Raw genomic sequence first — 22,596 nt, 5'->3', positions numbered from 1 at the left:
CAGTGTCATGCTGTTCTCCCTCCTTCATCTGCCTAAAGTTTCATGTCCCCCCCCCATCTCTGCCCCCAGTTTCATGCTGTTCCCCCCATTCATCTGCCCCCAGTTTCAGGGGCCCCCTACATTATGTTCCCCTCAATGTTTAACACAAAAAAAACCACTTATACTCACCCTTCCCTCGCTCCCCCGCAGCTTCACTCACATAGCTGTAGGCACAATGTTACGTCATCACATCGCGCCTACACATGCCGGAGCGCAGCGGTAAAGCAAGAGCTGAGCTGTGACAGGACAGGACACCGAATCCGTGAATGTCCCGCGGAATCCGGGATGGTTGGAAGGTATGCTGCGTCTGCACAGTAAACTCCATAAAAGTAAAGCCCATATGAAAGCTGTGTAAACGCATTTTTTCTCTAATTCTCCCCCATTCTAAATGTTTTTCCAGCTTCCCAGTACATCATATGAAATATTAAATGGTGCCAATCACAAAGTACAATTGCTCCTACAAAAATTAAGCTCCCTTACGGAAATATTTAAAAAGTTATGGCTATTGGAAGGCAGCAAGCAAAAAAAATGACTGCAATGGGAAGGGGTTAAAGACAGGCATAACCAGGTTAGGGGTAGGACTGGCTGGTTTGGGCTTGGTCTTGGTCAAGGGCGAGGACTTGATGTGGTCTATGTAAACATAACCAGCTCATAGGACGCACAATAGTATGAGCCTTAAAAAGTGTTTAGTCATGGTTGTCCTGCAAAATAAGATTTGCTGACTCATAATGAGTTTCTTACTAAGTAATAAAATCTGCTGCATGTGAATCTACCCTTATACCCTTCCATGTCGTCTATGATGTGACATCCTATAATTGATGCAAAGCTCACAGTGCACCGAATTCAGAGCACTGTCACTTTTGCAGGTATATGCTCCAGTGCCAGATATATCAGTACCGTTAGTTTTGGTCTTGTACTGTTGGGGGCCAGGGGGAGGGTTCCTCATCCCCTGCGTCTAGTTGTGAGGCTGACCCCTCCGATACAGGAACTAACCACACCGATATCTCTGGCATTGCCCATTCTGGCAAAACTGAGAGCACTGTCAACTTTACAGCAGTCTATCATTTATCACATTGTAGAGGACATGAAAGGTTCCATGTATGTGAAGTATCTGTTACCTTGTTAAGTGTTGCGGTTAGGTAGCATGCACTTGACTGTACTTGTGTTAGGGGGGGGGGGGGGGTTTGGTGAAAAATGGTATTGCAGATTATATGTGGCAGAAACTAAGGTTGTCTTCAGAGGGTCATCCATCAGTAGGTCTCCAACATACAGTAATGACTTTGAAGAGTCCAAGAAGTTCTCCATCAAAGACATGAATCCTTTGTACTGTCCATACCTGATGTCAGAGAAGACCATCTATGCCCCAGATTACATATCCACTACAAGATCTCATCTAAAGAGCTTCCATTCCTAAAAAGTGGGGCTTCTCATTGAAATTTGTAAATGATAAATTCATGGGACTCCTCTAGTACTTCCTCAAAATCTGTACATGTTTCTAACTTCTCAAATAATTTATTTTTTTTTTTCAGAAGTTCATTCTGTATTCAGCCTTGTTGTCTTGGATCTTGATAGGTATAATGTAGTTAGCTACCCCCTAATGACCAAGCAGGCACCACTTCACTTAAGAAAAGATCAGTCTCACATCTTGGTCATGAGCTAAAGATGACTTTGCCGGTGGACAGCCATTTAACCCCCTGCGTGCTGGCTGCGTCCATTCATTCCTATGGGTGTGTGCTATTCGAAGCGGGAATTTCAAATAGTACTCGCTTATGACCTGACCTCCTGGAGGACAAGTGTGGTGCACACCAGGATGAGACTGCATACAGTTCTGTAACTGTTCCAAAATATGCACAAATCTATCCATAAAAGACAAACAATAAATCCTACAGTTTAGTAAATCTTTATTTTTACATATAAACTACATTTCCAGAAAAGTTGGTTTTCCACAGATTCAAAGGGATCTACCAGGGGACAACTTCCTTTTCGTGAACCAACTCTCCATATGGTGATTCCACTCCAGTTGGGAGAAGAGCCAAATATACCGGAGTCTCAGCACCTTCATCTGGAGACTTTGGGGCTTCTGGGCCAGTCAAATCAGTCCTCACCCACCCTGGGCAGCAGGCATTGAGTATAATGCCCTCTCCTTTCCTGGTCTCCTCGAGTTGACGCGCTTGAATTTTGGACAACACTGTTACCCCGATTTTGGACACCCCATAGTTAGTGTTTGGCCAGCCCTTCTCCAGATAATCTCCATTCTTGGCATCTTCCAAAAACTTCTCCATCAGCTTCGTCAGCTCGTCTTCGGTGATGGTGTCACTGCGGAATTTTTCCTTAAGTTCATTGCTGCATTTGGCGAGAGCGGTGTGGCTGACCATGCTGGACACATTGACAACTCTTCCTGTAAGAACATGATATATGGTATTTAGAAGCTCAATAGAGACGGTCCTAGGGCTAAGCCAATAATATGATGTCCATGGGGACTACCAAACCCTCACCCATAGCCTAAAATCAAAGGGGTTCTCTCCTGTTAAGCAGCAAAGGCCTATGAAATTTTTTCCAAAATATCAGTCCATAATCTGAGGTTTATGGGGCCTAATATTGGGTGGGATTTCTTCTGGATTTCTACAGGAGTAACAGAGGTACATGTTAGGTGCTCAAGGCCCTATGAGCTTCTCTGGGGGGGAACTGACTATGGTAATGGTCCTCAATTATTAACCATTTATAATGAGTATCTAGCCGGCCTGTTTTTTTTTTTTTTTTTTTTTTTTTACATATATGGCCAATTTGTTTCTGAGAAGATTCTAACCAATATGGTCGCACATCCTATTGTTACTTATGCAAAAAAAATAAAATAAAAGTTAGCTACATCCAACAAAAAAAAAAAAAAAAGTGGAAACTAGAATTTCTTAAATTTAACCCCTGGTGGTTGTGGTGCGTCACCTTACATCGCCCATAATTATTACCATGCACTTACCATTTGGTTTAATAAGTGGCAGCAGCTCATTGGAAACATCTCGTGTGCCAAAATAGTTGATCTTCAGAGTAGTTTCAGCTTGGGTAGCAAATGGGATTATGTTCCCAGCTGGAGAAAAAAAAATTAAAAAAATTTAGAAATTACATCAAGATAGGTACAAATTTTGCATACAGATTCAATTGAGGGCAGAAGAGTGACCAAGTTCCTGGCTGGATAAAGATGTGTCTGTAGTAGTTAGCTACCAAGTCAGGTTTGACCAATAAGTGTTCGCTGATCTCTGTATAGATGTCAGGGCTTTGACGTCGCTAGGCCGAACCACTGACTTTGACTTCTCTATTTTTCCACAGTCATGAGTTGGTGGTTTGGCCTAGCGACTCCACAGCCCTGGGTGGAAGTAGCTCGTAGATGTCCTGGTTCCTTATACAACAGATTTTGTAGGCCACTCAGTCATAAGAGGCCATGTACGTGGTCACAAGGATCCATATTGAAAAACTATGCCTATGGACACCTTGAGAATAACTCTCTCATGAAGGACATCAGATTATTCCAATACGTAAAAATTACAGTCTGTATGGGAGACGGCCTTCACCGGCCATGGCGTATTCTCAAAGATCGCCATCATAGAAAAAGACAGGAAGTCACCAATGGCATAGCACTGAACGCAACCAAGTAAAAAGGTGCAAGACCTCAAGCCTGAGAATGAAGGTCCCACAATCTGTCCTGCCACCATTGTAAGCGGAAAGGTGACCCTGCATATGTAGCTGTCTCCATTCACTTCTATGGAAGTTCTGAGTTTTTCTCCTCTCACAGCCAGGGGTGTAATAAGGATAACGTGGGCCCCCTAGCTGTTCAGAAAGCACCCCCACATCATGCCAAAGATCCCTGTGGCAGAATAATGTCCCATAGTGGCCCCTACTCTAATAGAAAAAAAATATACAGCTAATTTTGCAAAAATACTATAATTCTCTGGGGTCACTTCATAGCCCAAAGTAGAAATGGAGACCTAGGGGAAGTCACAAAACATAGCAAACTATCTTACTCACCTCCACTGGTTTCCAGCGTTTGTCACTGTCCTCTTTGGGCCTCCTGAGTGACATCAGGGACCACCAAGACGTGTGGTTGGGCCTCAGCGGTTACGTGGATCACTCCAGCATCATTATGTAAGGACACAAGCGTCATAATGTTCATGTGACCCACCAGACCGCTGAGGCCAGATCACAGGTCTAAGTGGTCCCGGAATATAATGGGGCCTAATGTGGGGGCAATCACTTGATGCTGGGCCCCCTTGCAGAGTTGGGCCCGGGCGTCCACACATTTTGACCTTATCTGCCCCCTGCTCACAGCAATGGAAAGTATAGGAAGTCCGGCAACCCCTGTTCTGGAGATGGAAGTACCCCTTTAATGCTCTGATGTGGAGCAGTGGAATGTCTTAGAATTATCTGATGATCTTTGTGATAATAGTGGACTTCTGAAGGTGGTCATAGGTTGTCCGCATTGCTGTCATGACATGGATGGTTGGACAAGCTTTCATCTGTTTTTGCACTATGGCTGCACCTTGGACTTTGTTCACATAGAACTTGTGTGTCCATTGCCCACTATGGGCCTGTTCAATATGTCTATGGTCGAGTGCAGATCTACAGGATCATTAGACCTACAGTTAGGTTGGGATAGATAAGCGACACCATATTTCAGGCAAGATGCATATGTTCATGTAGAGGTATCATAACAGGAGGGATGCGATTAAGCACATATGCCTTGCAGGATTCAAAGAAAGCTGGACGGCAGCTCTTTTTTGGAACTGCATTGGTAACCAAAGTGTAAATAGCAGCATTACCTGATGTGCAAAAAAAATGTGACATAGCAAAAAGCTTCATAATAAAACCAGACGTGCAGGTTGTGGAGCGGACACAGCTCAGCAAGAGTGGGCAGATCTACAGCCACATGTAATGGGCACAGACAACAGTACCAACATGTCAGCCAACGCCAACCTGTGGAATTACAACCTTCAACATGCCCCGGAGCTGCAGACAACAGGGGCTCTTTCCATCTGCTCTGTTCCTGAATAGGGGACCCCATTATTACCCAGAATTCCCCAGTAAGGCATCTTATAAACAAGACAATCCCTTTAAGTGTTTGCATTTAGAATAATGTTGCGGGTAGTCAGCAGGGGAGGTTTATTTCACAATTTACACCAGTTTCTGCTATTGAATGTAGTGCAGTTTTTGCAACTTTTTACAAAAAGTCACATTATTTACTTCAGAAATCTGGGGCAAATAACAGCTGAAATCTGCCCCAGCTGGTGTAAGTTTCAGCTCCTGGTGCAGGAGTCACTCAAGGTGCATAAAAATTATCAAGAGGCGCATCGGATGCCAACGGGGAATAGATTATGGGCAACATAACAAGCACCAGTTTTAATAAATCTCCTGACATGGAGTCAATTACCTGCAGGACTTACCTCTAAATCCAAATCCTGCATTATTGATGAGCACATCCAGTCCGCCATACTTCTCCTTTAAGAAACCCCGCAGTGCCTGGATACTGGTCTGGTCAGTAATGTCCAGCTGATGGAATAACGGGGACAACCCCTCATTATTCAGGGCCTGGACAGCTTCTTTTCCAAGTTTGGGGTTCCTGGCTGTCAGGTACACGTCTCCCTGGAACTGTTTGCAAAGGGCCCTGACCACAGCCAGCCCAACACCCTTATTAGCCCCTGTGACTACTGAAACCCGCACTCCGGCCATGCTGACAGCACAAGAACAAAAGTAGAAATGCACCATGCAGGGCACAGACAGGAGGTAATAATATATACAAGTAAGCTGATGCAGCCCCTCCCCACAAGGCCTGGACTAAGTGCTATCACCTGCCGCCCACATCTAGCGGTCAGATAGAAATATCTTAATAAATGACCTAAGGCCTGGTTCACATCTGCGTTTGGGAAGTCCGCTTGGGGACCTCCCCCCCCAAATGGAAACCTATTCTCATTAAAAAGTGGTTACGTATGAAAACAAGGCAGACCCCATAGACTATAATGGAGCCCATGTGGTTTCTGCACGAATCATGCGGAGAGAAAAGTGTTGCTTGCAGGAAATTTCTCTCTGCATGTTTCATTCAAAGAACCACGCGGACCCCATTATAGTCTATGGTCCACAGGTTTTAATGTGCATAGGTTTCCATTCGGGGGTGCCCCAAGCAGACTCCATGAACGCAGATGTGAATAGGGCTTAAGGCTTACATTTGCATATACGATAGTAAATGCTTGTGACGTTTCAGATTTATCAGTAAATCTCTATGGACCCAATTTATATAAAATAATGAATGACAGCAAACAGAGATTAGAAAACAGGGAGGAATTGGTACCGAAAGTATATTGGGAAATTGGCAGCACGGTGGCTCAGTGGTTAGCACTATAGCCTTGCAGCGCTGGAGTCCTGGGTTCAAATCCTGCTAAGGAAAAAACACCTGCAAGGAGTTTGCATGTTCTCCCTGTGTTTGTGTGGGTTTCCTGCCATTCTGCAAAGGGAAACAAAAGTGTATTGGAAAATTGTTCAACTTTTCATTATATAACTAATGACATTTGTCTCTCAAATATTGTTTTTAACTGGACAACCCCTTTAACAGGAAACTGTCTGAAAAAAGGGAAAAAAGTGACATGGAAACAGAACGAGGCATATTTATGACGCCTGGCCTCACGCCAATATTCATGGGCACACTGTCATGGTGGCTACCGGTGAACAAAATTGTGGGTTATCTAGAAAATTTTAAAAAAAATTACCAAAAATAAAATATTTGAAAGACCCCTTTACTCACCTCTTTAATCCTTCCCTGCTCCGGTGATCCCCAAAGGACTCTGCTCAGTTTCTGTTAGTGATTTTGTGCCGCCATAAATGCCCACGTGACCACTACAGCTAATGACTTGGCCTAACCTATGATGCCACCATACGTGGTACACGCCCTTTGAATGAAAATATCAGGGGCAAAATGGTGGCTCAGTGGTTAGCACTGCAGCCTTGCAGCGCTGGAGTCCTGGGCTCGACTCCTGCCAAATACAAAACCTCTGCAAGGCGTTTGCATGTTCTCCCTGTGTTTGCATTGATTTCCTCCTGTACTCGATAGACATACTGATAGGGAAAAATATACATTGTGATCCCTATACGGGGCTTACAATCTACAGAAAAACAAAAAAATATCCCTTGGGGCAAATGGCATAGAAGGGGATTTCACAGTCTCGTTGCGACCACGTTCATACAAGACTATAAATCGATAAATCCTACAGTTAAGCAAATCTTTATTTTTACATAAAAACTTCATTTTACCGAAAAAAAAAAGAACAAATCATTTATGCAATAGGAGTGTCAGTTAAGGAAACAGCTGACGTAAGGGCAACGCGGCATTGGTTTTCCAGGGATTCACATGGATCTACCAGGGGACAACTTCCTTATCACTGACCAACTCCCCATAGGGTGCATCCACTCCAATTGGGAGAAGAGCCAGATATACAGGGGTCACGGCACCTTCATCTGGGGACTTGGTGGCATTTGGCCCTGCCATATCAGTCCTCACCCACCCTGGGCAGCAAGCATTGAGAATAATGCCCTCTCCTTTCCTGGACTCCTTGAGTTGACGCGCTTGAATTTTGGACAACACTGTTACCCCGATTTTGGACATCCCATAAGCAGTGTTTGCCCAGCCCTTCTCTTGATGGTCTCCATTCTTGGCATCTTCCACAAACTTCTCCATCAGCTTTGTCAATTCGTCTTCGGTGATGGTGTCACTGCAGAATTTTTCTTTAAGTTCCTTGCTGCATTTGGAGAGAGAGGAGGGGCTGACCATGCTGGACACATTGACAACTCTTCCTGTAAGAACATGATATATGGTATTTAGCAGCACACTCGAGAAATGGTCCTAGGGCTAAGACAAAAATGTGATGTCCATGGGGACTACCAAACCCTCAGCCATAACCTAAAACCACGGGGGTTCTCTACTGTTAAGCAGCAGAACCGTATTGGAAATTTGTCCAAAATATCAGTCGATAATCTGATGTCTATGGAGGCTCCCATAGCCTCACCCATAGCCTAATGTTGGGTGGGATTTCCTCTGTATTTCTACAGGAGTAACAGAGATACATGTTAGGTGCTCAAGGCCCTAGGAGATTTTCTGGAACTTACCGTTTGGTTTAATAAGTGGAAGAAGCTCATTGGAAACATCTCGTGTGCCAAAGTAGTTGGTCTTCAGAGTAACTTCAGCTTGGGTACCAAATGGGGTTGTGTCAGAAACTGTAAAAAATAGAAATTACATGATGGTCTGGTTAAGAAAGTCGCGTATGGATTCAATTGATTGCAATGAAGAGTGACCACACGTGTGACGGACTTTATGCTTGGATATAAATACATGTTTGTAGTAGTAAGCTGCCAAGTGACCACCAATACTGTGCTACACGTGTAGATGTTTGTTACCGACTCCTCTATTTCTCCACAGTCCAACACCTTCATAAATGGCTGACAGTGACGGTCATACAGACTCAGAGGAATAGAGGAGTCGGTGGTTTGGCCTAGCGACTCTCCAGCCCTGAGTAGAAGTAGCTGGGACAAGTACTGTATCCTTATAGTACACAGACTTTTTAGGTCCCTCAGTCATAAGAGGCCATGTACATGGTCATAAGGATCTATGTTGAAATACAATGCCCCTGGCCTAAGTAATAAAAGCAATACGTGAGGCCTACGGACACCCAGTGAAGGACATCAGATTATTCCAATACGTAAAAATCACAGTCTCCATGGGAGATGGCCTTCACCGGCCGTAGCCTATCCTCGAAGATCCTAATACATAGACAGCAAGTCACCAATGGTGGAATACATCGGCATACCACCGAACACAACCAAGTATCCAAGTCAAAAGGTGTAAAACCCACCGGGCCCAACTCCAGTTTTGACCTTATAACTTCTACACGCCACGTTATTTGTTTGGTATACCTATTTACTTAGATGCTACGTGGCCCATAACAACCAATCCCAGAACAGCTTTGATTGTTCTATAGTAATTTAGGAGATAAGAGCTGGTTACTATCAGCAACAAGATCTGATTTTCGATGAATTTTAATACATTTTCTCTAATATGGAGTCTTAAAGGAATAAAGTGTCCGCTGAGGTGTCATCCCCAGTAGGTAAGTCCATCACTAGGTGCGAGGCCGTCTCTACACTTACAGTGGTGACAATTGGGGTTAAAAAAGCTGTTGGAAGGAATATGCAAATGAGCCTCAAGTGCAATGGGGGCGTGGACACAGAACCCTTGGAGGCTCTGGCACACCCTTATTGCACTTGACTCACCTTAAAGGGATATTCCCTGAGACATTTATGGCATATCCACAAAATGCACCCTAAATGTTCAATAGAGGGGGGACCCGCATCAATCCTGAGAATGAAGGTCCCTCAATCTGTCTTGCCCCCATTGTAAGCAGAGAGGTGACTGCATGTGCAGCGCTTTCCATATACTTCTATGGGAGTTCTGAGTTCTTCTCCTCTCACAGCCAGGGGTGTAATAAGGGTACCATGGACCCCAGGCTGTTCAGAAAGTGGTGCCCCTTCCCCAATTCATGCCAAAGATTTCTGTGACAGAATAATGTAGTGTAGTGGCCCCTAAACTGTATAAACACCAACTGCTAATTTTCCAAAAATTCTATTATACTCTGGGGTCACTTCATAGCGCAGAGTAGAATAATTGTAGACCCAGGGGAATTAGAAAACATGGAATTTGGCACGTTCTCCATTCATGGACTGCTGAGACCTGTGGTTGGGCCTTAGCGGTTATGTGGGCATCATTAGGTAAGGACACAAGCGTCATAATGTTGGTGTGACCCACATGAGCGCTGAGGCCAGATCACAGGTCTCAGTGGTCCCTGATGTCACTCAGGAGGCCGGATTATAATGGGGCTTAATGTGGGGACAATGACTTCACGTTGGGCCCCCTTGCAGAATTGGGCCCGAGCGTCCACACATTTCGCCCTAAGAATCTGCCCCTGCTCACAGCAATGGAAAGTATAGGAAGTCCGGCAATCCCTGTTCCCTTTAATGCTCTGATGTGGAGCGGTGGAATGTCTTGTAATAATCTGATGACCTTTGTGATAACATTGGACCTCTCAAGGTGGTCATAGGTTGTCTGCATTGTTTTCATGGTTTCGGATGGTTGGACAAGCTCTCATCTGCGTTTGCACTATGGCTGCACTTTGGACTTTGTTCGCACAGAACTTGTGTCTATTGTCCACTATGGGTCTGTTTGGTACCTCTATGGTCGAGTGCAGATCTACAGGATCATTAGATCTACAGTCGGGCAGGGATTCATGGACATATCATTTACACCATATTACTGGCAAAATTCTCCTTTGGGAATAATCCAGCACTTATCTGACTTTCCAAAAAACTTAACACAACAAAAAAATGTTATGATAAAACCAGAAATACAGGTTGTGGAGAAGACCCAGCTCAGCATGACTATGCAGATCTACAGCCGCATGTAATGGGCACAGACACAACGGTACCAGCATAGTCAACATGTCAGCCATCTCCGACCTGTGGAATTACAACCCCCAACATGTCCCGGAGCTGCAGACAATAGGGGCTCTTTCCATCTGCTCTGGTCCTGAATAGGAGACCCCATATGTTGCCCGGTATTCCCTAGTAGGGTATTTTCTAAACAAGACAATCCCTTTAAGTGTTTGCATTTTGCAAAATGTTGTTGGTAGTCACTGGGGAAGGTTTATCTTACAACTGGCGTAAACTAAATGGCAAAAGTTTTACAAGACGACAAATTTAACATTATTTGTGTCAGAAATCTGGAGCAAATAACGGCTGAAATCTGCCCCAGTTGGTGTAAATTTCACTTGAGAAACTCGATATTATCTAGAGATGCATCCGAAGCCTGCGGGGAATAGATTATGGATGACGTATCAAGCACCAGTTTTAATAAGTCCCCTGATATAGGAGTCAATTACCTGCGGGACTTACCTTTAAATGCAATTCCTGCATTATTGATCAGCACATCCAGACCGCCATACTTTTCCTTTAAGAAATCGCGCAGTACCCGGATACTGTTCGGGTCATTAATGTCCAGCTGATGGAATAGCGGGCACAACCCCTCCTTATTCAGGGCCTGGACAGCTTCTTCTCCAAGTTTGGGGTTCCTGGCTGTCAGATACACGTCTCCCTGGAATTGCTTGCACATAGCCCTGACCACGGCCAGCCCAACACCCTTATTACCCCCTGTGACTACTGCAACCCGCGCTCCGGCCATGCTGACAGCACTTACTATGTGCACAAGAAGAGAAGCAGAAATGCAGTGTGCAGGGTACAGACAGGAGGTAATAATACAAGGAAGCTGACGCAGCCCCTCCCCAAAAGGCCTGGACTAAGTGCTGCCGCCTACGCATAGAGCTGTGTGATACTGCCGCCATCTAGTGGTCATTAAAATCTTAATGTGCCGTCACTCGGTCAAGGAGTTTGGTGCCAGGAAAAGGCTTCTCATAGCCATAGCAAAATAGAAATAAATTTCCTGCACTCAAATTAATGCTTCCAAAATATTGTGAACTTTTATTAACATCCGACAAAAACGTTTCGGTCTTATATAGACCTTCTTCAGTTTGTCTTAAAAATACAAAAGGAAATAACAAAATATAAGTGATTCCATCTCATAAATATAGTACAAATAATATACAAATAACATACAGACAATAGTACACAACAAGGTAATCAATGGTGTTAGATATGTAGCCCAAAAGGTATAAGGTTTATGACATGTGCATATCTGGGTAACACCATAAAATGAGCAGGCAATAGTAGAGCATGCATAAACAGGTGAAGTAGGTGTATTCAACAAGATGATATACTGCCAAACTGAATAGGATATGTCGCCGTGCTTCTACTGAGGAATGGTGCCCAGCTTACTAGACAAAATGTTATGTCCTATGAATACATTGGTATCACAAATCCTGTACAATCTTACCGGTGGGGTATAGTGGAAAGTGGAAGCTTCTGAAATGGTCCAGGTCAGAGGGTGCAGTAGAGGTATGAGAGTGTGGGGTTAAAAGGGATTTTTGGCGCCAAGAGCCATCAGACCGGGAGCCCCGCCCCTAAAGGGGGCGTGGCCCCAAGCCAAAGGACCCTCGGCGCCTCCCCCACAATGTCTAATCAGCTAAGGGGAAGAAGGAGGAGAAGGAGGATGGCGTTGGTGGTATAGAGGGCAGACACAGGTTTCCCTGTGTCCGCAGCATTATAAGCCGCCCCGTGGAGTGTGGAAGTCGGGCACTTCCGGTTCGCGTGTGCCGCGACAGGAAGTTATGCGTTCCACTGTGGAACGCACAAGGAAGACGGGCACTTCCGGCTCGCATGTGCCGCGGCCGGAAGTTATGCGTTCCACAGTGGAACGCATCGGGGGAAGTATGTTGTTCGGCTAAGATAGCCGATAATAGGAGAGTGCAGGCAAGTCTACATAGGAAGAACTAATGGAGTAGATCACAGGAAAGAAGAAAGGAAGGAGAAAGTATAATAAAAATAAAGAATAAAAAATAAAAAACAAGGACAAGTGTATAATGGAATAACCATGCGTTCCAGGCTGGAATACATGGAGGAATTAAAGGGACATGTGTATATAAAAGGAAAAAGGAAAAAAAAAAGGGGAAAAAAAGGGGAAAAAAAAGGGGGAAAAAATCTAAATAAGAAAAAAGGAGAAAAATAAGGAAGAAAAAAGTGAAGGAATAATGGGGAAAAAAAAGGGGAAAAATCAGAAGAGAGGGGGGAAAAAAAAGGGAAGTACTAAGGGGAGGGGGGGGGAAGAAGGAAAAAAGAAAAAAGAGGTGAAGGAGGGGAAAGGGGGAACGAAAGGAAAAAAGAAAAGAAGAAGAGAAGTGGGTAAGGGGCAGCGAACTACCCCTTGTAAGAAGACACCGGTAAGTATTGCCCGGGCACCATAATTTTCCTCCTAGGTCATAATCGATTCTGCAGAGAAAGAAAAATATATTTTAGTAATCAAATAAAGAGTCTAAGCAAAGACTTAACAAAAACTCCTGATGTCATAATCACGGTTCAGTCCGCGAGGCTCTAGTGTTTGGAATTTGTGAATCCAAAAAGCCTCTCTGAGTTTTAATGTTTTAATTCTGTCACCCCCTCGTCTGGCCTTGGGTATATGTTCTATGACCTGGAATTTTAACTGAGAAATGGTGTGTTTGGCTTGGTGGAAGTGGTAGGGAATTGGTAATAACAAATTTTTAGTTCGTATGGTACTCTTATGTTGAGAGATACGGTCACGAATGGCCTGTGTCGTTTCTCCAATATACGCTAAACCACATGGGCATTTAATCATGTAGACTACAAAATTAGTGTCGCAACTAAAGTAGTCTTTAATAGGAAACTTCCTACCTGTGTATGGATGTGTAAGATGGTCACCTTTCTGAATGTTATTGCATTGTGGGCAATGTAAACAAGGAAATGTACCATTTTTGCGGGTATTGAGAAATGTTTGTCGTGGTTGTCTAGTACTTGAGCCTAAGTCTGCTTTGACTAATTTGTTGCGTAAATTGGCGGCTCTCCTGAAACATGGAAGGAAAGGTTGCGTGAAAGATGGAATATCAGGATAACCTTTTTGTAATAACGGCCAATGGGTACGGATAATTCTGTGGACCTTGTAAGTAAACGGATGAAATGTATGGATAAAGGGGATACGCTTAGAGTTATCATAGTGTGTTCTGGGGGTATGATTTCTGTTCAAAGTAGTGATTTTTGATGGGTATCCTCTCTCGGTGAATTTAGATTGTGTTTCTAGTAACCTTTGTTCCCTGAGTGAGCTGTCAGACACAATGCGCGAGACCCTTTGGTATTGGGACCATGGAAGAGATCTTTTAGTTGCTGGGGGATGGTAGCTAGAATAGTGTAATAAACTATTACGGTCTGTAGCTTTAGTGAATAAGTCAGTTTGAAGAGAGCCATCAAATTGTTTAATCACTGTGGTGTCTAAGAAATCAATTTGCTGTGTATTATGGTGTATGGTGAACTGTAGTTCAACCCATACTGAGTTCAAAAAAGAGTGAAAATGGAGGAGGGTGTCCAATGGGCCCTCCCATATGCAGAAAACGTCATCGATGAACCTTTTCCAACATAAACAATGTTGTTGAAACAAAATGTTGTTGTAAATGTATTTCTCTTCGAAGAATGACATATACGCGTTTGCATATGGGGGGGCCACATTGGACCCCATAGCGGTACCCTGTACCTGTAGGAAGAAATCATCACGGAACATAAAGAAATTGTTAGTCAAAACCAGTTCTAAAGCAGTCATGCAGAATTCTATTGTGGCTGGAGATTTATAGGAATTTTCTAGTAATGTACGAGTGGCCTCAATACCTTTCTGATGTATTATTGAAGTATATAGGCTGTTGACGTCAAACGTCACCAGCCAACAATCCTGTCCTAGTTTGGGTAGGGTCTTAATATGGTTTAGGAAGTCTCCTGTGTCTAATAAAAAAGATTTAGTTTTTTTGACTAATGGAGTGAGTATTCTCTCCAATACAATGGCCAGGGGTGACAGGACCGAATCCGTTGAAGCTACGATTGGCCTCCCCGGGGGGTTTTCCAATCGTTTATGTATTTTGGGAAGTACATAAAAGACAGGAATGATGGGATATTTTTTAAGGAGAAATTCATGTGTCTTGGAATCAATGATCTTTCTTTCCAAAAACATGTCCATAATAGTCTTGATCTTATTCATAATGGATAGGGTAGGGTTACCTGGTAATTTCTGGTAGATTTTGGTATCAGTGAGCTGAGATTCAATCTCCTGAATATAAGCTCTTTTATCCCATATCACTATTGCCCCACCCTTATCTGCGGGTTTAATTATTACGTCCTTATCCTCCATAAGGGTTTTGAGGGATGTTTGTTCTTCTGGGGTCAGGTTGGGAGGATTGAACCAGGTACCTCTCTCTATATTAGTGCAAAGGGCCCTAATATCTTTCTTAACCAGGTCCACAAATGCTTCTAACGCATGTGAGCCTCTTGGGGGAATATAAGTACTCTTATTTCTCAATCCGAGGGTAGTGACGCTCACAGGAGTAGTATCCTGTGAGGTATCTGGAATAGAGGCTACTTCGTCCTTGTGAAAATGGGCTTTCAAGCGTATATTCCTAAAGAAACGCTCAAGATCCATTTCAAGTTGGAAAGAATTGAACTTGTAAGCAGGACAGAAGGACAAGCCTTTCTGAAGTAATTTAAGTTGGGAGGGTGATAAGTTCTTGGAGGAAATGTTCACTACAAGTGGTGTTGTATTACCTGTGAGCGAGTTGTCATCCGTGTTTGATCGTCCTCTCCTGCATTGGCCACCCCTCCTTGTCTTCTTCCTCTGGGTGGTCTTGAATTCCGTCCTAAAAAAGTGGACGGTCCGGAACGATTTCCAGATAGGTCGCTCTCCGAACCTGAATTTGAAGAGTAGCCATGGAAACGGGGACCTCTTCTGTGGAATCTTGAGGAGTTGAGTGTATCCTGCCATTTGTAGACCCGGTTGGTGGTATAATCCTCGGCGTCCCGTAGAAATTTATTCCTTTTTTTCTTCTCCTGTTCCTGTCTGTAGGTAGATAGGGTAGAATCTACTTTATTTTTAAGTGTGGAGAAATCCGTTTCAGAGAGGGTGGATCTCAGTTGTGACTCAATACTTTTAATTTTTTCTTGTTGTTGAGTAATGGATTTTTGAAGGTAGTCAACTGTTAGGGTCATCAAGTCCAAAGAGCATTTGTTCAGAATTTGCTCAAACAATGAGCAATACTCCGTATTGTCGCTGAAAATGGTGGGTCGAAGATGTGACCGTAGGCCCCTAGGGATTCTAGGGCTTTAGAGGCCTTTTCATAATCCCTGGAGCGTAATTCAGTGGGAGCAATATGTAAAAATCCCCCTGATGTGGTTGTTCTGGATATGATATTTGCTGTGTCTTCAGGATTATAGGAAAATGTATTGATGGACATTATACCGGTGCTCGGTCAAGGAGAAATAATCCTTAAAATCTTAATGTGCCGTCACTCGGTCAAGGAGTTTGGTGCCAGGAAAAGGCTTCTCATAGCCATAGCAAAATAGAAATAAATTTCCTGCACTCAAATTAATGCTTCCAAAATATTGTGAACTTTTATTAACATCCGACAAAAACGTTTCGGTCTTATATAGACCTTCTTCAGTTTGTCTTAAAAATACAAAAGGAAATAACAAAATATAAGTGATTCCATCTCATAAATATAGTACAAATAATATACAAATAACATACAGACAATAGTACACAACAAGGTAATCAATGGTGTTAGATATGTAGCCCAAAAGGTATAAGGTTTATGACATGTGCATATCTGGGTAACACCATAAAATGAGCAGGCAATAGTAGAGCATGCATAAACAGGTGAAGTAGGTGTATTCAACAAGATGATATACTGCCAAACTGAATAGGATATGTCGCCGTGCTTCTACTGAGGAATGGTGCCCAGCTTACTAGACAAAATGTTATGTCCTATGAATACATTGGTATCACAAATCCTGTACAATCTTACCGGTGGGGTATAGTGGAAAGTGGAAGCTTCTGAAATGGTCCAGGTCAGAGGGTGCAGTAGAGGTATGAGAGTGTGGGGTTAAAAGGGATTTTTGGCACCAAGAGCCATCAGACCGGGAGCCCCGCCCCTAAAGGGGGCGTGGCCCCAAGCCAAAGGACCCTCGGCGCCTCCCCCACAATGTCTAATCAGCTAAGGGGAAGAAGGAGGAGAAGGAGGATGGCGTTGGTGGTATAGAGGGCAGACACAGGTTTCCCTGTGTCCGCAGCATTATAAGCCGCCCCGTGGAGTGTGGAAGTCGGGCACTTCCGGTTCGCGTGTGCCGCGACAGGAAGTTATGCGTTCCACTGTGGAACGCACAAGGAAGACGGGCACTTCCGGCTCGCATGTGCCGCGGCCGGAAGTTATGCGTTCCACAGTGGAACGCATCGGGGGAAGTATGTTGTTCGGCTAAGATAGCCGATAATAGGAGAGTGCAGGCAAGTCTACATAGGAAGAACTAATGGAGTAGATCACAGGAAAGAAGAAAGGAAGGAGAAAGTATAATAAAAATAAAGAATAAAAAATAAAAAACAAGGACAAGTGTATAATGGAATAACCATGCGTTCCAGGCTGGAATACATGGAGGAATTAAAGGGACATGTGTATATAAAAGGAAAAAGGAAAAAAAAAAGGGGAAAAAAAGGGGAAAAAAAAGGGGGAAAAAATCTAAATAAGAAAAAAGGAGAAAAATAAGGAAGAAAAAAGTGAAGGAATAATGGGGAAAAAAAGGGGAAAAATCAGAAGAGAGGGGGGAAAAAAAAGGGGGGTACTAAGGGGAGGGGGGGGAAAGAAGGAAAAAAGAAAAAAGAGGTGAAGGAGGGGAAAGGGGGAACGAAAGGAAAAAAGAAAAGAAGAAGAGAAGTGGGTAAGGGGCAGCGAACTACCCCTTGTAAGAAGACACCGGTAAGTATTGCCCGGGCACCATAATTTTCCTCCTAGGTCATAATCGATTCTGCAGAGAAAGAAAAATATATTTTAGTAATCAAATAAAGAGTCTAAGCAAAGACTTAACAAAAACTCCTGATGTCATAATCACGGTTCAGTCCGCGAGGCTCTAGTGTTTGGAATTTGTGAATCCAAAAAGCCTCTCTGAGTTTTAATGTTTTAATTCTGTCACCCCCTCGTCTGGCCTTGGGTATATGTTCTATGACCTGGAATTTTAACTGAGAAACCGGAAGTGCCCGACTTCCACACTCCACGGGGCGGCTTATAATGCTGCGGACACAGGGAAACCTGTGTCTGCCCTCTATACCACCAACGCCATCCTCCTTCTCCTCCTTCTTCCCCTTAGCTGATTAGACATTGTGGGGGAGGCGCCGAGGGTCCTTTGGCTTGGGGCCACGCCCCCTTTAGGGGCGGGGCTCCCGGTCTGATGGCTCTTGGCGCCAAAAATCCCTTTTAACCCCACACTCTCATACCTCTACTGCACCCTCTGACCTGGACCATTTCAGAAGCTTCCACTTTCCACTATACCCCACCGGTAAGATTGTACAGGATTTGTGATACCAATGTATTCATAGGACATAACATTTTGTCTAGTAAGCTGGGCACCATTCCTCAGTAGAAGCACGGCGACATATCCTATTCAGTTTGGCAGTATATCATCTTGTTGAATACACCTACTTCACCTGTTTATGCATGCTCTACTATTGCCTGCTCATTTTATGGTGTTACCCAGATATGCACATGTCATAAACCTTATACCTTTTGGGCTACATATCTAACACCATTGATTACCTTGTTGTGTACTATTGTCTGTATGTTATTTGTATATTATTTGTACTATATTTATGAGATGGAATCACTTATATTTTGTTATTTCCTTTTGTATTTTTAAGACAAACTGAAGAAGGTCTATATAAGACCGAAACGTTTTTGTCGGATGTTAATAAAAGTTCACAATATTTTGGAAGCATTAATTTGAGTGCAGGAAATTTATTTCTATTTAGCCATCTAGTGGTCAGATAGGAGACCTGTCCTAATCCTATCCTACTTCCTATCCTACTAATATTTGTGTGTTTGGTTGTTTATGGGTTTGTATGTTTGGATGTTTGTTCCCTAATCAAACCTAAACTACTGAACGGATATGTGTGAAATTTTGCATATACTTACCTTGGGTCCCAGAATGAAAGATAGGCTACTTTGTACACCCCTCCGCCGCCGGTCTTCATGGCAAATTACGCCAATGTTCGGTCTGGTTTCTGCTTCAGGACCTGAGATGACGTCCTCCCAGGCCCTTGAGAAGTAAGCCGATTGGCTCGCGCTGCAGTGTGGGCAGAGCTATCGGCCCTGCAGCAATGTAAAGAACATGCTGTCAGGACTCCTAGGACTATAGAAATTTGGCACACTCATAGATAGGAACCCCGATTAACATAAAGGGTACTTTTTATCCCGGTAAATGACGTCACTACATGACTGCTTAGCACGAATTTACAGACACATCACAGGCCCTTCAGCCGTCCCATTGGATAACGCTATGTGGTGGGTGGAGCTACACACTAATTTGGGGGCGGAGCTAAACAGGAGGTAGTTGGACAGTGTGAAAGCATACACTGTATGCACTCTATATACCACTATATACTGCTGTATACACTGTATGCACTCTATATAGGTCATCCCCCGAAAATAATTTCACATAGAAGCACCTCAAGTAACACAAAAAATGGCCATGAAAAACATCATCCATAACATCACGGAAAAAGCTCAAGCCAACACACAATCCAATTTGTTAAAAAAGTTTTTAAATATTTATTAAATATTTTGGCAAGTAATTGCCACTTAAAATTCAATAATATACAGCAGGGCAGATGGATTTAGCCAAAGACACAAACAGAATAGACAAGTAGAACAAATAGCATAAGGTGTTTATTAGAGATGAGCGAACACTAAAATGTTCGAGGTTCGAAATTCGATTCGAACAGCCGCTCACTGTTCGAGTGTTCGAATGGGTTTCGAACCCCATTATAGTCTATGGGGAACAGATACTCGTTAAGGGGGAAACCCAAATTCGTGTCTGGAGGGTCACCAAGTCCACTATGACACCCCAGGAAATGATACCAACACCCTGGAATGACACTGGGACAGCAGGGGAAGCATGTCTGGGGGCATAAAAGTCACTTTATTTCATGGAAATCCCTGTCAGTTTGCGATTTTCGCAAGCTAACTTTTCCCCATAGAAATGCATTGGCCAGTGCTGATTGGCCAGAGTACGGAACTCGACCAATCAGCGCTGGCTCTGCTGGAGGAGGCGGAGTCTAAGATCGCTCCACACCAGTCTCCATTCAGGTCCGACCTTAGACTCCGCCTCCTCCGGCAGAGCCAGCGCTGATTGGCCAAAGGCTGGCCAATGCATTCCTATGCGAATGCAGACTTAGCAGTGCTGAGTCAGTTTTGCTCAACTACACATCTGATGCACACTCGGCACTGCTACATCAGATGTAGCAATCTGATGTAGCAGAGCCGAGGGTGCACTAGAACCCCTGTGCAAACTCAGTTCACGCTAATAGAATGCATTGGCCAGCGCTGATTGGCCAATGCATTCTATTAGCCCGATGAAGTAGAGCTGAATGTGTGTGCTAAGCACACTCATTCAGCACTGCTTCATCACGCCAATACAATGCATTAGCCAGTGCTGATTGGCCAGAGTACGGAATTCGGCCAATCAGCGCTGGCTCTGCTGGAGGAGGCGGAGTCTAAGGTCGGACCTGAATGGAGACTGGTGTGGAGCGATCTTAGACTCCGCCTCCTCCAGCAGAGCCAGCGCTGATTGGCCGAATTCCGTACTCTGGCCAATCAGCACTGGCTAATGCATTGTATTGGCGTGATGAAGCAGTGCTGAATGTGTGTGCTTAGCACACACATTCAGCTCTACTTCATCGGGCTAATAGAATGCATTGGCCAATCAGCGCTGGCCAATGCATTCTATTAGCGTGAACTGAGTTTGCACAGGGGTTCTAGTGCACCCTCGGCTCTGCTACATCAGATTGCTACATCTGATGTAGCAGTGCCGAGTGTGCATCAGATGTGTAGTTGAGCAAAACTGACTCAGCACTGCTAAGTCTCTGCATTCGCATAGGAATGCATTGGCCAGCCTTCGGCCAATCAGCGCTGGCTCTGCCGGAGGAGGCGGAGTCTAAGGTCGGACCTGAATGGAGACTGGTGTGGAGCGATCTTAGACTCCGCCTCCTCCAGCAGAGCCAGCGCTGATTGGTCGAGTTCCGTACTCTGGCCAATCAGCGCTGGCCAATGCATTCTATTAGCCCGATGAAGTAGAGCTGAATGTGTGTGCTTAGCACACACATTCAGCTCTACTTCATCAGGCTAATAGAATACATTGGCCAATCAGCGCTGGCCAATGCATTCTATTAGCTTGATGAAGCAGAGTGTGCACAAGGGTTCAAGCGCACCCTCGGCTCTGATGTAGCAGAGCTGAGGGTGCACAAGGGTTCAAGTGCACCCTCGGCTCTCCTACATCAGAGCCGAGGGTGCGCTTGAACCCTTGTGCACACTCTGCTTCATCAAGCTAATAGAATGCATTGGCCAGCACTGATTGGCCAGAGTACGGAATTCGGCCAATCAGCGCTGGCCAATGCATCCCTATGGGAAAAAGTTTATCTCACAAAAATCACAATTACACACCCGATAGAGCCCCAAAAAGTTATTTTTAATAACATTCCCCCCTAAATAAAGGTTATCCCTAGCTATCCCTGCCTGTACAGCTATCCCTGTCTCATAGTCACAAAGTTCACATTCTCATATGACCCGGATTTGAAATCCACTATTCGTCTAAAATGGAGGTCACCTGATTTCGGCAGCCAATGACTTTTTCCAATTTTTTTCAATGCCCCCGGTGTCGTAGTTCCTGTCCCACCTCCCCTGCGCTGTTATTGGTGCAAAAAAGGCGCCAGGGAAGGTGGGAGGGGAATCGAATTTTGGCGCACTTTACCACGTGGTGTTCGATTCGATTCGAACATGGCGAACACCCTGATATCCGATCGAACATGTGTTCGATAGAACACTGTTCGCTCATCTCTAGTGTTTATGCTGAATCCTATAGTATAAGTTCAGGTAATTTCAATATAAATATATGGAATAGCAGAATTCTGTTATATTCACCATAGAATATTATTAATATATAACAATATTCAAAATATGTGAACCATGAATGTAGATATACAATATTATGTCAGTGCATCATTAATAGCAATGGGAAACACATCAAGATTTTGTTACACAAAATTGAGCATGAAAGTGTAAGGCAGCTATAAAAATACTAGTCTCATTGACAAAAGTATAGCACCCATAAGATCATACATAAATATGCCCAACCATCTTCAAATTTAAGTGTAACATCCTGCTACAAAGCCTGACAAGAGTTCCAATATAATAATGACTGTATTAATTACCTGATGTCATGTTGAAAGATTTTAAAGGTCAGCAAAACGCCCAAAGACAATGTATTGATAGGTAGAAGGACCACCCCTACGCGTTTCGCCACGAGACTGGCTTCCTCAGGAGGTGACTGCTGTATATTATTGAATTTTAAGTGGCAATTACTTGCCAAAATATTTAATATTTAAAAACTTTTTTAACAAATTGGATTGTGTGTTGGCTTGAGCTGCATCCCCCGAAAATAAGGCATGGGGGAGGTTTCTGTTTAATTGGCTAATATAAGGCACCCCCCGAAAATAAGGCATCTCCCAAAAACCATTGCAGCCTGCTGAACACTGTGCACGATGTTCTGTGTGCACAGGAAAGCCGGCTGCTGCCTCTGCTGTGATACTGTAGGTTGTATCCACTGTCCCTGCTGTAGGAAGAGCTGGGAGATGCTGTGCATATGCTGCGGGGAGTTGGCTCTCCCAGCTCATCTCACAGCAGCAGTATGAGTGAGCAGAGCGGACCGATGAGTTATTTGAAGAGAACCCGCTGCGTCAGGTCAGAGGACGGTGCTTTACTAATTGGTTTTCGTTTTCCCTGACCC

The 22,596-nt window shown here is 44.0% G+C and overlaps 2 protein-coding genes across 2 annotated transcripts; both read right to left on the bottom strand.

Annotated features, from left to right (window-relative positions):
- Positions 1 to 1,980: 1,980 nt before the first annotated feature.
- Positions 1,981 to 5,882, bottom strand: LOC142194342 (carbonyl reductase [NADPH] 1-like). The gene is made up of 3 exons (XM_075263414.1): positions 5,469 to 5,882; positions 3,014 to 3,121; positions 1,981 to 2,437 (listed from the first exon to the last, which is right to left on the bottom strand). The coding sequence occupies exons 1-3, from the start codon at positions 5,788 to 5,790 to the stop codon at positions 2,001 to 2,003; spliced, it is 867 nt and encodes a 288-aa protein (XP_075119515.1). The 5' UTR covers positions 5,791 to 5,882; the 3' UTR covers positions 1,981 to 2,000.
- A 1,399-nt stretch (positions 5,883 to 7,281) lies between these two features.
- Positions 7,282 to 11,379, bottom strand: LOC142194387 (carbonyl reductase [NADPH] 1-like). The gene is made up of 3 exons (XM_075263502.1): positions 11,011 to 11,379; positions 8,179 to 8,286; positions 7,282 to 7,866 (listed from the first exon to the last, which is right to left on the bottom strand). Exons 1-3 carry the CDS (start codon positions 11,294 to 11,296, stop codon positions 7,430 to 7,432), a joined length of 831 nt encoding a protein of 276 aa, XP_075119603.1. The 5' UTR covers positions 11,297 to 11,379; the 3' UTR covers positions 7,282 to 7,429.
- Between the last annotated feature and the right edge of the window lie 11,217 nt (positions 11,380 to 22,596).

The sequence above is a fragment of the Leptodactylus fuscus genome, chromosome 2 (assembly GCF_031893055.1).
Source record: "Leptodactylus fuscus isolate aLepFus1 chromosome 2, aLepFus1.hap2, whole genome shotgun sequence".
Classification (NCBI taxonomy): domain Eukaryota; kingdom Metazoa; phylum Chordata; class Amphibia; order Anura; family Leptodactylidae; genus Leptodactylus; species Leptodactylus fuscus.
This window is presented reverse-complemented; position numbering and strand designations above follow the sequence as displayed.

Bases quoted from the DNA above. Each gene is read 5' to 3' on its own strand.
- LOC142194342 (XM_075263414.1), bottom strand. From the start codon at position 5,790: ATGGTGCATTTCTACTTTTGTTCTTGTGCTGTCAGCATGGCCGGAGTG. The intron at 3,122-5,468 runs GTAAGTCCTGCA...TTTTTTCTCCAG, and splicing joins TGCAGGATTTGGATTTAGAG to CTGGGAACATAATCCCATTT. The intron at 2,438-3,013 runs GTAAGTGCATGG...ATGTTCTTACAG, and splicing joins GCCACTTATTAAACCAAATG to GAAGAGTTGTCAATGTGTCC.
- LOC142194387 (XM_075263502.1), bottom strand. From the start codon at position 11,296: ATGGCCGGAGCGCGGGTTGCAGTAGTCACAGGGGGTAATAAGGGTGTT. The intron at 8,287-11,010 runs GTAAGTCCCGCA...TATTTTTTACAG, and splicing joins TGCAGGAATTGCATTTAAAG to TTTCTGACACAACCCCATTT. The intron at 7,867-8,178 runs GTAAGTTCCAGA...ATGTTCTTACAG, and splicing joins TCCACTTATTAAACCAAACG to GAAGAGTTGTCAATGTGTCC.